General features: G+C 50.2%; 1 protein-coding gene across 1 annotated transcript in view; it reads left to right on the top strand.

The window, feature by feature from the left end:
* The window catches only part of KCP (kielin cysteine rich BMP regulator), a 79,963-nt gene that overhangs the window by 23,277 nt on the left and 40,401 nt on the right, over window positions 1-16,285 (top strand). The window contains exons 10-20 of the mRNA XM_078376812.1: window positions 210-303; window positions 1,080-1,159; window positions 2,457-2,633; window positions 3,146-3,239; window positions 6,334-6,416; window positions 7,799-7,892; window positions 9,155-9,234; window positions 9,392-9,491; window positions 10,378-10,463; window positions 13,827-13,920; window positions 15,444-15,596. Of these exons, the coding sequence (XP_078232938.1) occupies window positions 210-303; window positions 1,080-1,159; window positions 2,457-2,633; window positions 3,146-3,239; window positions 6,334-6,416; window positions 7,799-7,892; window positions 9,155-9,234; window positions 9,392-9,491; window positions 10,378-10,463; window positions 13,827-13,920; window positions 15,444-15,596 (1,135 nt within the window). The remainder of the gene's footprint in view (window positions 1-209; window positions 304-1,079; window positions 1,160-2,456; window positions 2,634-3,145; window positions 3,240-6,333; window positions 6,417-7,798; window positions 7,893-9,154; window positions 9,235-9,391; window positions 9,492-10,377; window positions 10,464-13,826; window positions 13,921-15,443; window positions 15,597-16,285) is intronic.

The raw sequence follows: 16,285 nt of genomic DNA, 5'->3' as shown, positions 1-16,285 counted from the left end.
CCTCTGAGCATGTTTCAAGGGCCCGAGACCTGTTCCCACCCCTTCCCATCTCACACACACACACACACACATATCTGAGACTGAGGTGATGTCCTTCTTCCGTGTCCAAGAGGATGGAGGAGATGGATAGTAGATGGGGTTGGTGGGTGACCTCTCTCTCTCGAGGGGGGGGAGAATGAGCCCCGGTTCTCTTCCGTTTCCCCCTCCAGAGGAGCCTGGTCCAGTGCCACCCCATCCAGTGCCCGCCGCTCCGGTGCTCCAAGGCCGTGCCCCAACCTGGCCGCTGTTGCCCTCGCTGCCCTGGTGAGTCTTTCTTGACCGGTGGAGGGGATGGCCGTAAACTGGAGGTTGCTAGAGAGGGGGTGGGATTTCTCTCTCACACACACACACACAAACAAATATGCATATCAGACAAACAGAGAGAGAGAGAGAGAGAGAGAGAGAGAGAGAGAGAGAGAGAGAGAGAGAGAGAGAGAGAGATACACAAATAAATACGTGTTCCTTTTGGTTTCTCTGCTCCGGAGATGGTTCAGGAATCTGGGTTTGAAAGTTTCCCCGGAACGTAACAGTCTCTAGAACAGGGTTTTCTGACCATTTTGCTGGTGGGGGGAGGGTGATCAGTGCCCCTCCGGCTGATGGCTCAGATTCATGCCCTCTGCCAGAAGGTGTGTCTTGCCACAGCAAAACATGATCAGTGCTGAAAAATAAAATGCAGCTGCACAAGGTCGAAAAGACAAGTGTTTTGTTGCTCTCGGGAGCAACATTAGGAAAGAAAAGTGTGTTTTCTGCTGAATACCTTGCCTTTCCTATGGAATTAAAACAGGCTTGCACAGAATACAGAGTTTCCTATGCAGAATACAGCAGGTTTTTGCAGAGTACAAAGGTTGGAATATATGAAGAGTTGACACAAAGCAGGGAGTGGTTGCCTGCCAGGTGTTTCCTGGAGGCATTTTTGGCCCCTGCCAGAAGGGGGAGCAGGTGAGATCGTTTTTAGAGGGGGAGGAGCCTATTTGGTAAGTCATAAATTTCCTTCCCGGAGCAGCAGAACGGTCTTGTTTTCTAATCCTGCCTTTCCTCAGCATGTGAGCTGGAAGGACGTCGTCTGGAACCCGGGCAGAAGGTCACCACGGCTGATGGATGCCAGCGCTGTTCCTGTTTTGTGAGTTACTGGAAATGTGAGGGTGGGTGGATGGAAAGTGCATGCAATTCATCAATAGACCCAGACTTGGGAGGAAGATTGCAGAAGAGAGGGTGGGTCTCCTCCTTGCCTTCTATAGCCATTACAAATATCTTCATCGTATTAATGCATTTGCAGTAGGACCCCTTAGCCACAGGATCTGTCTCCACAGAGTCACTTATCCACAGTCTGAAAATACTAAAAATATATATATTTTTTAAATCCTAAACATATATATTTCTAAAAGTGAAGTTACCAAAGCTGGCTATCAGAGGGAGACAGAGATCATACTGTGCTATAGCACTGGTCCCCAACTACTGTATTTTGATGCCGCAGACTGATGGCGGGATGGGGTCCATGCGCGGGTGGGGAACTCCCACTTGCACACATGCATTAAGGGGGGTGCTCGCACACCATGCACATGCACTCATGCACCTGTGCAAAATGGCAGGGGGTGCTTGTGCGGCGCACTCGCGCACATACGCAAAGGGTCTGTGGGGGGGGAGTATGTACAGGGGGGCAAAAGATCTGTCTCTGCGGCCTGGTCCAGCTCAGGCCACGGACTGGCATAGGCTGCGGACCGGGGGTTGGGGACTTCTGATGTTATTAAAATATTAACATCATTTGTTATTAAATGATGTTATTTGTTATTAACATAGCATTCATTATAATCTGGGTTTTTCAGCATTGGGGAGCACTTTGAATGGATCCCCCATGGATGTGAGGATTTGTACTGTGTTATTCATTCAATTCTTCATTGCACTCGCGAGTTGGAGGGCCTTTACTCAGGGATAAACGAGGCAATTCCACAAAGACCCCTCACCCCACATGCACCACCTGTTTAGCGTCTGCGGCCCAGCCGTGTAGTGATTAGCACATAGGCTACAGACCTTGGAGAAGTTCCTCTTTCTTGTTTACTGCACCTCCCTGAACCCCTCCTCGCCCGTGCTGCCACTCCCAGCGGCCGTCTTGGGCTGAGGAACTCCAGGAGTGAGCATCCAAAATAGGGGGGGGAGGCATTTCTCAGCTTTGCTTGGAGCAGAGATGCTTTCCCTGAAGAGGTGGAGTGGGGGGGGGGGAGAGAGAGAGACTCGAATTAGCAGCCTGCAAACGAGGTCCTGTGCCGGGACCCTTGTCCGAAGGCTCTCAGAACCCCTGTTGAATGTCTTGTGGCCACAGAGGGATTTTGCCCCCTTTCTGATCTGCTCGGCTAAACCAAACTCCCCCCCCCCCCCCCGCGGAGCCCAGAAGAGACGGAGCGTTTCCTCCCTTTTGCCAGGAGGGGGAGCTGGCCTGCACCCCAGCCCAGCTGTGCCCCGGGCCCTGCACCCACGGACTGCCGCCCGCCCTCGGCTCCTGCTGCCCGGATTGCTCCCGCTGCCTTTACCGCGGGCAGGTCCTCCTCAGCGGAGGGGAAAGCGTGGGCAGCCATCCGTGCGAACGCTGCACCTGCCAGGTGGGTGGCCTGGGACATCGGGGGGGGAGGGAACCTCCCCTGAGCGGGACACACCCTGGGAGCAAATGGGGACTGCCTGGACGCCGGGCCAACAAAAAGGGCCAACCGAGCACCATCACTCTTGAGCGAGGAGGGGGGTGCAAGGTGTCCCAGGACCTGGAAAGTGCCCTTTGGGGACTACAACTCCCATGATCCCCAGTCAGCGAGGTTGCCGTTCCCCGATTCCCCTAGCCAGCATACTAACATGCCTGATAGGCGTAGACTCAAAGAGTCACTTCATCCTTCCTGCCCTACGTCGTACGGCTGGGCTTGGTTTCCTGACTCGTCTGAAGCCGTAGGCTCACTTAGTGGAGCGTGGGGTGTTTCAGGGTCCCCCCCTGTTTTCCATTATATCTAGACTTTTAAAAAACCCTAGCGCTGTGTGGGCTGTGAGCTGTTGTGATGACTCTCACTCAGCCAGCATATCTCCCTTCCCTGTTTGCAAATGACTTCTCCCCCTGCTCCAATTTCAGGATGGGAACATAGTCTGCTCCCGAGTCTCTTGCCCGAAGCTGGACTGTGCCAAGACGGAGGATGTTCTGGACCAGTGTTGCCCCCGATGCCAAGGTAAGAGGAAAAGCTGGCATCCAGTTGTTGTTGTTTTTTTTTGCAAAGCTTTGGATCATTTCCTTTTGAACACAAAAATCGCTTTGCAAATCCCCGCACTGGCCGGAGGATTCTAAGGAAACCTCATCCAAGAAAAGAAACCTTTCAAGGCTCTGAGGTTATCAGCCGGATCCCATGCTCCCCAAATCTTTGGTAACAGCGATCAGATATCACGGAAATGGGAGAAAGTTCCTTTTTTTTTCCCAGCGGCAACTCCTCAAGTGCTTCGACCAGCACAGAGTGAGTGCCCCTTTTGGCCAGGTTAATCCAGGAGTCTGTGGCTGTGTCCGGCTTTGGGCACCCCAGGTGAAGGAAGGATTCTCTGGAAACGATCATCATGCGGGGGAAAGTAGAAGGGCAGCCAGAGAAGAGGAAGACCCAATACGGGACGGATTGTCTCTCTAAAGGAAGCCCCAGGCTTGTGTTTGCAAGAGCTCAGCCGGGCAGTTGAGGACAGGAGATTTTGGAAATCGCTCCTTCCTAAATTGGAGGCGACTTAAAAATACGTAGCAACAATCAGGGAGTTTTAAATCTCTCCCCCCCCCCCCAAATTCAGGCTGTCTTGTTCAGATGACAGCCAAACATAAATTCTTCCCCTCCACACACACACACACCCTGCCATGTGGAAGAGTCTCTTGATTTGCAGAATATTTGACACTTCCACTTACGCGTCAGGGCAGCTTTTTGGGAGTGGCCAGGAGTGGACTCACCATGCACAGGCTTGTGGTGTTAGTCGTGGCCAGCCGCGTGGGCCATTGGGGTGCCTGGGTTTTCTTTGCCTTCTAGGTTCAACCTGGGCCGTGTGTGAGATTGGAATATTTTGGTGTTTGGGGAAGGGGGGTGGAGAAAGGGGGAGGACCGCTGGCTCCGAGGGCATAACGGCCGCATGGATGCCACCCTGAGCCCACCACCTCTTTTGCACCTTCCCTCTGCCCTGGCCGGAGCGGCTGGAGGCCTCCTACAGCCTCCGTCTGGGAAGGGTGGGTCTGGGCTCTTCCAGCAGCAAACACCGGTGGACGGCTTTGCACCCTTCCATCAACAACTTTTTGTGTGTGTGTTTAGTCGTTTAGTCGTGTCCGACTCTTCGTGACCCCATGGACCAGAGCACGCCAGGCCCTCCTGTCTTCTACTGCCTCCCGGAGTTGTATCAGGTTCATGTTGGTTGCTTCGCAGACACTGTCCAACCATCTCATCCTCGGTCGTCCCCTTCTCCTCTTGCCATCACACTTTCCCAACATCAGGGTCTTTTCCAGGGAGTCTTCTCTTCTCATGAGATGGCCAAAGTACTGGAGCCTCAGCTTCAGGATCTGTCCTTCCAGTGAGCACTCAGGGTTGACTTCCTTTAGAACTGATAGGTTTGTTCTCCTTGCAGTCCAGGGGATTCTCAAGAGCCTCCTCCAGCACCACAATTCAAAGGCATCAATTCTTCGGCGGTCTGCTTTCTTTATGGTCCAGCTCTCACTTCCATACATCACGACAGGAAAAACCATAGCTTTGACTATTCGGACTTTTACAACTTTTTGCCCCCCTCTAATTTCAGCGCCCGGGCTCAAAGCCCCCATTGCTTAGAATCATAGGATAATTGAGTTGCAAGGGGCTTCGAAGGCCATCTAGTCCCACCCCCTGCTCAAGGCAGGAACCCCAATCAAAGCAGATCCGACCGATGGGTGTCCCATTGTCTCTTGAAGGCCTCCCAGTCTTGGAACGCCCACCACCTCCCCCCTGAGGTCATGGGTTCTGTTGTCGTACTAATCTAGCAGGAAGTTTTTCCTGATCTTCAGCCAAAATCTGGCTTCCTGTCACTTGAGCCCATGATTACATGTCCTGCACTCTGAGGTGATCAAGAACAGATCCTGCCTTTGAAAAGTGCTATTATATTATCCCCCCTCAATCTTCTTTTCTCAAGGCTAAACATGCCCAATTCTTTCAGGTTGTTTTCTAGTTCCCTGATTATCCTTGTTCATATCATCCTCTCAAATAGCTCCAATTTCTCAGCATCCTACTTACTTACTTACTTACTTACTTACTTACTTACTTACTTACTTACTTACTTACTTACTAGTAATCTAGTGGGAAGCTATACAAATAAATGAATGAATGAATCAATAAATCACCACAATTCAAACCCATCCACTCACCCTATAAAACTCCTAATGGAATAACAGTAACCCAAGTAGAAGAACAGTGACCAAAAAACCCACCCAGATGCAAGAACCAGCAAGGAAATTATAACATGATGTGTCGGTCTGAGCGGGAGGGAGGTTCTCAAAGGCCTCCCAGAAAAGCACCATTTTCACCCGTGTCCTGAACGACAGAAGGAAGGGTGCCGGGGTTACATCCGCAGACCACCATGTTGTGGCCACCATCAAAAAGGCCAGGGTCCTGGTGGTGGTCCTTTGGAGTGCCCCCCCCCACCATAGTGATGCCTAGGAAGGCTGAGCGGTCTGGGGAGAGGATCTTCCGGAAAGACCCTCCATACATGGTGGATGTTGGGTTAGCATCCGATAGATGGTCGCTTACGCCGCTTCCTATCTGGCGGCTCTTGCGTCCGTCAAGAGCAGAAAGGAGGCGAAATCCTTGGGATTCGTGATCTGCCTTTGCATTGCGAATTCGCGTTTCACACAGAAGCAACCAAACTGGAAATAAGAGGCATTCCTGGGTACCTTTTCAGACTGCAAGCAGGCATCCCAGATAGGCCGGCGGCAGGGGTGGTGGTGGGGGGAGAATGCAATGTGTGTGGGTGCCTTTGAGGGGGGGCAGGGGGGAGGAACGAACGATACTCTAAGCCTGCCTTGCTTTGAAATGGCAAAATGGGATGAAGGGTTTAAGCACAGCCTCGGTGGTTATTTCAATGGGAAGGGAAGGTTTGCTGGGCTGTCGGTCAAGGTAGGAAGCCCAGGGGGTCAGTGGCATGTGGTCTATATAGAGTCCATGCACGCACACGCGTATGAGTTTCCAAGCCATGGCCTCCTCTTCGAAAAAGAAGGGACACCCCATACCAAAACCTGTTTCGAGGCCACCCGTGAATCTGACCCCGTTTCTCTGTGGCCGACAGGTTGTGTGGATGGAGCCGCTCGACGGGAACACAACGAGGAGTGGACGCCTGCTGCCGACCCCTGCCTGAAGTGCAAATGCCTGGTAAGGCCAGCCTGGGGGACGTTGGGGGGGGGAGGTTTCCTCACCTGTTGGTGTCTCTGTCAGTCTCTGCCCACCCCCCACCCCCAAATCATCTTTTTCAGAGCTTATTTTGATTGGAAGTTTCTCCCGGGGCAGAGAGGGTGAATGTAAAGCCCATCAGGGCCCCCCCACTGTGGGCCCCCGTAGCCCCTGTTCCCCTTGAGCTTTCAAAATTCGTGCTCCAGAACAGACCGTTTCAACCCCTGCTTGGAAGGCGGCTTCCGGTATTCAACGGAACAAGGGCTAAATCGGGTGATGGGGACAGGAATGTATGGGTTCAGGGGCGCCTCATGCGCTTCCCCATGACCTCTGGGGTGGTGGGAGTGCCCGTTCTGGAGGAGTCTTTTCTCCAGGGGGGAGTTGGGGGTCTCATAGAGGGAGCGGATCACCCTTCGTCTAGGCCTGGAGCATGGTTCCCCAAAGTTTGCCCTACGGCAACCCGGAATGCCACCCAACCGAACCGGGGGCACCACAGAATGCCCTCGTCTTTTGCCACCACCTTCCTGTCCTCGGCCGATGGGTTTCCCTGCATGCCCCCCCCCGGGATCGTGCCTCACACCTAGGGCCGGACCCTGGGGCGAGCCGCGCCCCTGACCCCAGTTACCCACCAGTGCAGGTGGAGGAGAGGGGCCAGTGGCGGCACCCTTTGGATGCCAGGGAGGCTCCAGGACGGAGTAAGGGAACGACAAAAATGATTCAGGGACAGGACGTGCTTCTTGGGAGGAAAGCAACGATAAATCTTGACAGCATCTTAAAAAGCAGAAACCTCACCTTGCCCACAAAGGTCCGCATGGTCAAAGCTATGGTTTTTCCTGTCGTGATGTATGGAAGTGAGAGCTGGACAATAAAAAAGGCTGAACAGCCGAAGAATTGATGCTTTTGAATTGTGGTGCTGGAGGAGACTCTTGAGAGTCCCCTGGACTGCAAGGAGAACAAACCTATCCGTTCTGAAGGAAATCAACCCTGAGTGCTCACTGGAAGGACAGATCCTGAAGCTGAGGCTCCAATCCTTTGGCCATCTCATGAGAAGAGAGGACTCCCTGGAAAAAAAGATCCTGATGTTGGGAAAGTGTGAAGGCAAGAGGAGAAGGGGATGCCAGAGGACGAGATGGATGGACAGGGTCATCGAAGCGACCAACTTGAATTTGACCAAAGTCTGGGAGAGAGTGGAAGATAGGAGGGCCTGGCGTGCTCTGGTCCATGGGGTCACGAAGAGTTGGACACGACTAAACGACTAAACAACAATACTGTGGATAAAGAAGGGGAGGGCAAGCGGAGAGCTGTTGGGTGTTCCCTTTTCCCTCTGTAAGGGGGCCGATTTGACCCTCTTCTCTCCCTTCAAGGAAGGCAACGTGCATTGCAAAAGGAGGCAGTGTGCCAGTCTCTGCCGCTACCCGGCTAGCCCTCGCCCAGGGACCTGCTGTCCTGTCTGTGATGGTGAGTCCCATAGATGAACAAAAAAGAGAGAGAGTGGCAAGTGGGTGAGAGTGCCTTGGATTGGGTAGGTCATCTGCAGGCCCCTTGGAATGGGGAGAAACTGTAGTTCAAGCTCTACATTACAGAGCAGCCCCTCATTAGAAATGGGAATTCCTTAACTTCTGAAAACATCTGATTATTTTATGGAAGTTTTTATATTATTCTTATCCAGACCTTCTGCCTTGAGGAATCCAAGACAGCTTAGGGTGTCCGTGTAGAAAAAGAAACTAATTAAAACTCGTAATAAGTTGCAATGTTAAAAAGACAGTGTGTCTACTTCATGTTTGTTATCTTGCTCCAGCAAGAGCTTTTCATTTCTCAGACAAGTTGCCACCAAACCGGCATTTGGTGGGGGAAATCCGTGTCTGGGAAACAAACAAGACGTCTCATTCTTGCACATTAACACTCGTGATTTCCAAAAAAAATTGCATTTCTGGAGCAAGAACAAATGTTCAGCTTCTCAGGAGGTGCATTCTGTAAAATATGGTTTGACCCTCAGCCGGGGGAGCGATGGAGACAAAGCCGAACTACCCTTTGGGGGGGGGAAGAATCGGCGAAGGGGGCCACAGACAGATGGCACGGGGGGCAGAAAATGATTCCCCAAGGGGTCACAAGGTCATGGCAGCTGAAGGACGGCTACGTGGAGTCTGGCCAGCGACTCCTTTCGTTCGGCCCCTACTGCCTCTTCTCCCTCTTCCCGGAAACGGGAAGGTTCACGTCCTGAGGCCTAGTCATGGTCACCGGCTGGACTACGATGCCCATCATCCCTAGCCATCCTAGGCTACGACTCCCATCCGCCCTTCATTTAGTTATAATGAAGCCTAGGGTGGTCTTTAGACCAGATAGGTGGGGTATAAATCAAACAAACGAACAAACAAACAAACAAACAAACAAACAAACAAATAAATAAATAAATAAATAAATAAATAAATAAATAAATAAATAAATAAATAAATAAATAAATAAAGAGTCTGGAGATCGGAGAACGTCCCCTGATGCATCATCTATGCTGATGATTATTATTTTACTTTTGGGGGGGTGTCCCATAGGGCATCCCCATGATGGGTTCTGAGGGTCTTTAGTGGCTGACTGCTTGCTTGCCCTGCCATCCTGACCCAAGGGGGGCTGCGGTCAGGGCTCCCAGAGAGAGCAGTGCAAATTCTCGGGGGGGGTACAGACCTCCCCCAGTTGATTGCTCGCTCCTGCCCCTTTCTGTCCTCCAGGGTGTTCGTGGGAAGGGCGAGAGTACCGCAGCGGAGAGACGGTCCGGAGCAGGGACCCCTGCGCCCTCTGCCTCTGCACGGTGAGCCCTGCGCCCGTTGGGGCTGAGCCCAGCCTGGCCTGACGGGAACGGTCGAGGGGCCGCGCCAGCTCCGTCCCCTTTCCTCCCTTGTTTGGGATGGGGTGCAGGACCGTAGTGGGAGGGCTGCGCTGAACACCTTTCTGCTTCCTCCCAACAGGCGGGGGAGGTCTCCTGCAAAGACGGGGCATCCGAGTGCCCGCCGACCCCTTGTACCCACCCCGGCAAACCCCCGGGAGAGTGCTGCCCGACCTGCAAGGGTACGTTATGCCCCCCCCACACACACACACACCTTTGCCAAGCAGGACCAAACCAGGCCACTTTTATCATATATCCGGGGTTCGCAGTGGTTTGCAAAAAAGGACAAAGTATCCCCCCCCCGGCCCTTTCTAATAGGATTTGTCAGTTCCCCCTGGAAGTTTATGTCAGGGAGTGTACCTGCCAGGTTAGCGCTGAAGGTGCACTAGTGTGATGGTCAGTAGGGACATGGAGAGGCGGATCCTGGCAGTTTGCATTGCCACCCCGCCCCATAAAGGGAATCTAGAGATGCAGGCTGCTGGATCGCACAGATCCACGATAGAGGAGCCAGGCCTTTTGCGAAGTCAATGGCTCTTTATTTCCCGTTCCGAAACACAGCCACAAACGACTGCTCTTTAACAAGACACGGCTCATATTCCCAGTCGTGCAACTCAGCGTAGGAGCATCTGTCCAGTGACAAACTCGGGCAGGATTGGATGCCCATGAAGCCGTGAAATTCTCAGAATAACCAGGGTCCGGTCCTTCTCTCTCACCGGGTTGTGGCGAGGAAAGATAAAGAGGAAAGAGTTGTGGCGTTGAAGCCAGAAAGGTGGGGCATCGGCTTAAAGAGTGAATAAATAAAAGAAATTCACTTGCAGGATCCGCACCACCACCAACCCCGAGGTTTGTAGGTGTCCCATAAGTTCTCCTACTCAAATAGCGCCTGGCCGTCCGGTTCTCAGCACAGAGGAGGGTCATGAGATGCCCAGAGAGAGGGTTAGGAGACGGTTGTAGAAAAAGGCCAGAAATGGGGAAAGACCGCTGGGAAGGGGCTGTTTTTTGGTCTCACGAACGCCTCCGTGCTGGTTTCCGGCTTCATCTCCCGCTCCTCCCATCCCTTTTTTCCAGTCTGTGAATTCAAAACCCGCCTGTACCAGAACGGAGAGGCCTTCACCCCTGCAGGAGCCAGCCCATGTCTGCAGTGCTCGTGCAAGGTGAGTGGGTGGGTCCCTGCCATGCGACGACAGTGGTGGTGGTGGGGGGGAAGGGCTGGGCCGGTTAGGATGATTTGGCATTTATCCTTGTCGATGGCAGAGGCCCTCGGTCTGCCCTTGTGATGCTCAAGGAGGAATCATCTCTCATGACTCTGAGATTAAGCAAAAAAAGGGGGGGAAGGAAATCGATTCAGGGACAGGACGTGCTTCTTGGGAGGAAAGCAACGACAAACCTTGACAGCATCTTAAAAAGCAGAGACATCACCTTGCCAACAAAAGTCCGAATAGTCAAAGCTATGGTTTTTCCTGTTGTGATGTATGGAAGTGAGAGCTGGACCATAAAGAAGGCTGACCGCCGAAGAATTGATGTTTTTGAATTGTGGTGCTGGAGGAGGCTCTTGAGAATCCCCTGGACTGCAAGGAGAACAAACCTATCAATTCTAAAGGAAATCAACCCTGAGTGCTCACTCGAAGGACAGATCCTGAAGCTGAGGCTCCAGTACTTTGGTCATCTCATGAGAAGAGAAAACTCCCTGGAAAAGACTTTGATGTTTGGAAAGTGTGAAGGCAAGAGGAGAAGGGGACGACCGAGGATGAGATGGATGGACAGGGTCATCGAAGCGACCAACAAGGATTTGACCCAACTTCGGGGGGGCAATGGAAGATAGGAGGGCCTGGCGTGTTCTGGTCCATGGGGTCACGAAGAGTCGGACACAACTTAATGGCTCAACAACAACAACATGAGCAAAATGTTCCTAAACTTAATGAGAGAATCCCCCTGATGATGGTTTCCACTTGAGCCAATCTGCTTCAGGTGGACTTTATGGAAAGATGCTCAGAGCAGGAGCGCCTCAGAAGGATATGATGGAGGCTGGTGGTTCCCCGCCTTGGGTCCCCAATGTTCTCAAACTCCCAGAAGCCTTCACCCCCCACACACACACCTGGGCTGGCCAGGATTGCTGGTGAGTTGTCGTCCGAGACCAGCCGGGGTCCCAAATTCGGGAACCACTGCCAGGGAGGAAAGAAGGCTAAGAGGCTGAGACGAGAGGCGTAGGTATGATGGAAGAAAGGACAGGAAGGGGGGAAACAGGCCCGTCTGGTGTTTTTTTTCTTTTCTGTGTCCCTTCCTGTCCCTCCCGCTGGTGGAGATCGTTCATTACAGGTACTGGAAGTGACGCCCAAACTGACCGCCCCGTGTCTCTCCTGGCCGCACTCCTGTACATCCCGTCCAGATTCGTGATGGTTAGAGAGCGGCACGAAACAAATCATGAAGCCAAAAAAAAAGGCCATGAATCAGGTTCTTTCATGGTTCATTTGGGGGAAATTTGGGGAAATGGACCAGCCCAAAACAAAATGGGAACGATTTTTGGCACTGGCAATTGTATTTCATGTGATTCGGGACTTCCAGGAGCAGCAAAACAGCCCCTGCACAAGTTAGAGACACTTAACTCTCAGTGAGTTTTCAGCCGACTCTCTTCCTGGCCCCTTACAAGTTCGGTGAGAGAGCACTTGTCTTGGGAGGGGGCTGCTTTGGGGGGGGACTTTAACCGGGACATCCCAAATCCAAACTTCAGGGCAGGGAGAAGCGTCCGCTGAAGACTTTCTGTCTGTTTTGCATCTCTAACTTGCACGGGGGGCTGTTCTGCCGCTCCCAGAATTCCCAAATCGCACAAATCACAAAACAGTTAATTTTGTCGGAAAGTTTGTGAAAGTTCGTGGTTCGCAAATAGCAAAATATCACAAACCCTCTCTAATTAGGGTTACAAGCATAGCCTTTATTAAATGCTCATTTTTTTTTGGCACTTGTGGCCCAGCTGAACCCGAACCAAAGGCTGGCCAGTCCCACCAGCCGGAACAGGGGAAAGTCACTTCTCTTGCTTAAGGGTGTAAAGAATATGTGCAAATGTTTTCACCTTCAATTAAAAGTGGTCCCAAAAATTGGTCAGCTGCTGCAGCAGGATCCTTTACTTCTCCCCAGGAGTGAAAACAACAGCTACCTTTATTTCCTTGAGTTATAGGAGTAACCAGAAAACTGTAATTTCTGCAAACAAATCATGTATATGTGTGTAAAATCAAGTCCCCTTCTGTGTAAAATGAAAGCATTTTACAAAGAATAAACGGCATAAAAAGCATTTCTGGATTTATTTATTCATTTTGTTCCAAGCATGCCAAGGGGCAAAAATGCATGAAGTTTCAGGCTCATCCCCAGCAGGGAGAAAACTGGCGGAAACTCTTGTTTTCTTGGAGAGCGAATCAAGGGAAGATTTGCTTCGGGTGACAATGCCTGTATTCCGGGACTTATTCTCCCCATTCCAAATTTTTTTTTTCCTAGCTCTGTCTCTTGTTCATTTCTGTCTAGGACTGTGGCTGATTTCAGGAAGCCCACAAAGGAGGAAACCCTTCAGCCTCTGTCTCTTACCTTTGTTTCCTCCAACAGCAGCTGCTCAGAGATAGACTATCCTTGTGAATGGAGGCTCGTCCGATCTGTTGTAGTGCACAACCCGTAACAAAGGATATAACTTTTGGGCTGACTTTGAAGCATCTAAGCTTAGAGACACCTGGTGGTGAATATCTCAGGTTGCACGGCTAATATAGGGTTAAAGAGTATTAGGGCCAATCCTGGCACCTTCCAGGCTTGTTGGATTACATATCCCATTGGCCATACTGGTTGGGGATGATAGGAGTTCTAATCCATAACGTCTGGATGGCATCTGGTTAAAAAGGCTTCCCGTATATTCAAATTGATTAATTAATTAATATGCCACTTTTCTAGGGGACTGTAAAAGAAAGAACACTTTAAAAATAGCGATAGATCATATTAAAAACAATTAAGCATTATGGTTTATGGTTACAAATGTAAGGTTCAACAGATGTCTTCACAGCCTTCAGGTGTGTGTACCTGGGCATTATTCTTATTTATTTCAAAAACATAGCTCTGTGTTTTGTCTTAGGTTGGCACCGTTAAAGGAGAGAACGGGAAAAAAGCAAGAAAAAAAATGTGAACTATTGGAGCAAGTTTAACGGACTTGTTTCTGTTTGAGCTTTTCTGGGTCGAATGTAATCTTTCTGTCTCAAGAAGGGCATTCTGAGCCACAAAAAGATGATACTGAAATAAATCTGGTAGTCTTCAAAGCCCCTCAGTATTTTATCCTTTATTCTTTTTTACTTGTTCATTCGTTCATTTGTTCATTTACTGCCTGACTGACCGGCTTAGAAAAATCACAAGTTAAGAACACCCATCCAATTTCATAATATTTTTGTATTTTTTTTACCATCTGAGAGGGCTTTATTTTAAAGATGTTCTGGAAAACTTTGTTAAACTTTTCTTCTCTCTCTCTCTTTCTCTCTCTCTCTCTCTCTCAGGATGGGAACGTCCGTTGCCAGGAGCAGCTCTGCCCCCCTGCGCCATGCTCCCAGCCTGTCCGAGAACCTGGGCGCTGTTGCCCATTCTGCAAAGGTGATTCTTGAACCCAGGGCCATTCCTGGGAGTAAACAGGGATTCCCTGTGTTTCTTAAACTTGGCCCAAACTCTCTGTTTCTGGGTGAGGAGGCCCTCTCAGTTTGAGTATAGCCTTCACCAGATCAGACTTCCGCCCCCCCCCGCCCCCAGTGGTTCAAGAAAATGCAGCTTGGCTCACTTGTCTGAGACATCTCAGTTCCAGTTGTCTTGGAGTGCCCCAAAAATTGTGCCTGGCGTGCCACTCTTAAGTGGTTCAGAAAAGAAGGAAAAGGCACTTTTTAAAAACCTTTGCTGATTTATCTTGTGGAGAAAACCATATATTTGGGCACTCCAACTGATTTTTTAATATTGTTCTGTCTTTATGCATTTGTTTTAAATTGAAATAGAGATTGCAAAAAGAATCTTTCTATATTCTAGGTTTGAGTCTGAAGTGTTTTAACACTTCTTTCTGTGGGCCACTTGACAGCCTGGTGTTTAAGTCTTTTAAATTTCATGCTTTTAATTCTGATATCCAAAGCAGAAGGACTTCGGATGAAGGACAACCCAGAAATCTCCCTAAATAGAGTGATTTTTTTTCCTGCCGGTGCCCTGTAGTTACCAATGGAGTTCCTGCCCAGGGCTTGAAAGGAAAAATGGAAAGAGAGCAAGATGATGCTCAGCCTGGCAGTTTTTAATAGGTGAAAGGAAGGGTCTCAGTTGTCAGTGTTAATTTTTTACTTTGAAATAGAGAAACCCCAAATCTTGTCCAGTGGAGAGCATCGTCTCTCGGTGACCTCCATCTCTCCGGGTGTGTCGCACAGCTCAATGAAGATACTTCTATGCTCAGCGACTCTTGGAATCCCCTATACTAGCTGGGGGATTCTGGGATTTGTAGTTCAGTAAGCCCCATAATTTATGAAAGTTTTCGATTATGGGGCTGTGATGACCAGATTTTGCTCCTGCAGCATTTCATTCGTTCGTTTGTTCGTTCGTTCGTTCAAGATTTTGCTCCTGCAGCATTCATTCATTCATTCATTCATTCATTCATTCATTCATTCATTCATTCATTCATTCATTCATTCATTCAATTTATATACTGCCCAGCTGTCCTAGGGCCACTCTGGGCTTTTCACAACCCAGAATAACAGATTAACAATATTCGTAAGTCAAATCAGAAAATATACCACAATTGTATGTAGATACTGTAACCAATTCAAAATCAGACAGTGGAAAACACATTCTAGAAATACTTAAACATTTAGTGAATGTGTAGAAGGTGAGAAGGTGTCATGGGTCAAACACCAGTCTGCCCAGTTTGCTGCCAAAGAGATTCCAGTTTCCTCATCCCAAGGCAGACGCACCACTGCTGAGTGCCAAAGATCCGGACGCTTCCGTTTTGGGGTGAGGTAGTTGGGCCGTTGGCTTAGTCGCCTGGTGGCAAGAGGATGTCCACACCCACCCACCCACCCACTCAAGAAGGCATGTCTTAGACCGGTGGCTGTTTTCTCTTCCTCCCCCGCCATGCGTGTCCACGCGGTCAGTCTGCGTCCATGACAGTGTGGAGTTTGAAGATGGCACCGAATGGGAGCCGGACGAGGACCCCTGCAGCACCTGCATCTGCCACCAGGGGGAGTCAGTGTGCAGCACCAACCCGTGCCCGCCTGCCCCCTGCCAACATCCAGCCCAGCTGCAAGGTAAGGCTCTCAGCCTCTGCCTCCATGGTGCACAATGGGAGCTAAGCCACAGGGATAACAAACCACTATTTTCACGTGCATTACCAGAACCGGCCACGAGAGGGCGCCTGAGACCATGCTATGTATTCTTCAGTAACAAGTACAGTATTCATAGCACAATCTCTGGCTCCCTCTAGTGGCCCGTTCTAGTAACCCATGTGAAAATAGTTTTTTCTGGATTTTTTCTTTTAATATTTTTAGTATTTTCGCACTAGAAAACAGCGGGGGGCCATTTGGAAAGCCGGCGGCCATTTTGAAACCCGATGATCAGCTGTTTGCGGATCATTGTAAAGCGAAAAATCAGTTCCCAAAACAGGGAACCGATCATCGTCAAATGAAAATCGCCCATTTAAAACATTGTTGCGATTGCAAAAACGTCGACGTAATGCAGATTCGTCGTACAGCGGGGCACGACTATATATGTAAATAGATTTAGTTGCTAGAAATCTATTGTCTCTGCCTGATTTTCTTGACTGCTGGGACTACAACGAGGAGCTTCTAGAACAGACGCTGATAAAAACTGTGCCAATCGGACAGAATAATACTTATCCCACAGATGGGGGGTTCCTATTATAAATTGACACCAGGTTTCAGTGCGGGCTCTGCTGCGGGAGCGATCCAAGGGGCTAAACCCAATCCCTGAAAAAAAG

Source organism: Pogona vitticeps, chromosome 5, assembly GCF_051106095.1.
Source record: "Pogona vitticeps strain Pit_001003342236 chromosome 5, PviZW2.1, whole genome shotgun sequence".
Lineage (NCBI taxonomy): Eukaryota > Metazoa > Chordata > Lepidosauria > Squamata > Agamidae > Pogona > Pogona vitticeps.
The sequence above is the reverse complement of the archived record's forward strand: the minus strand, read 5'-3'. Positions and strand labels throughout refer to the sequence as shown.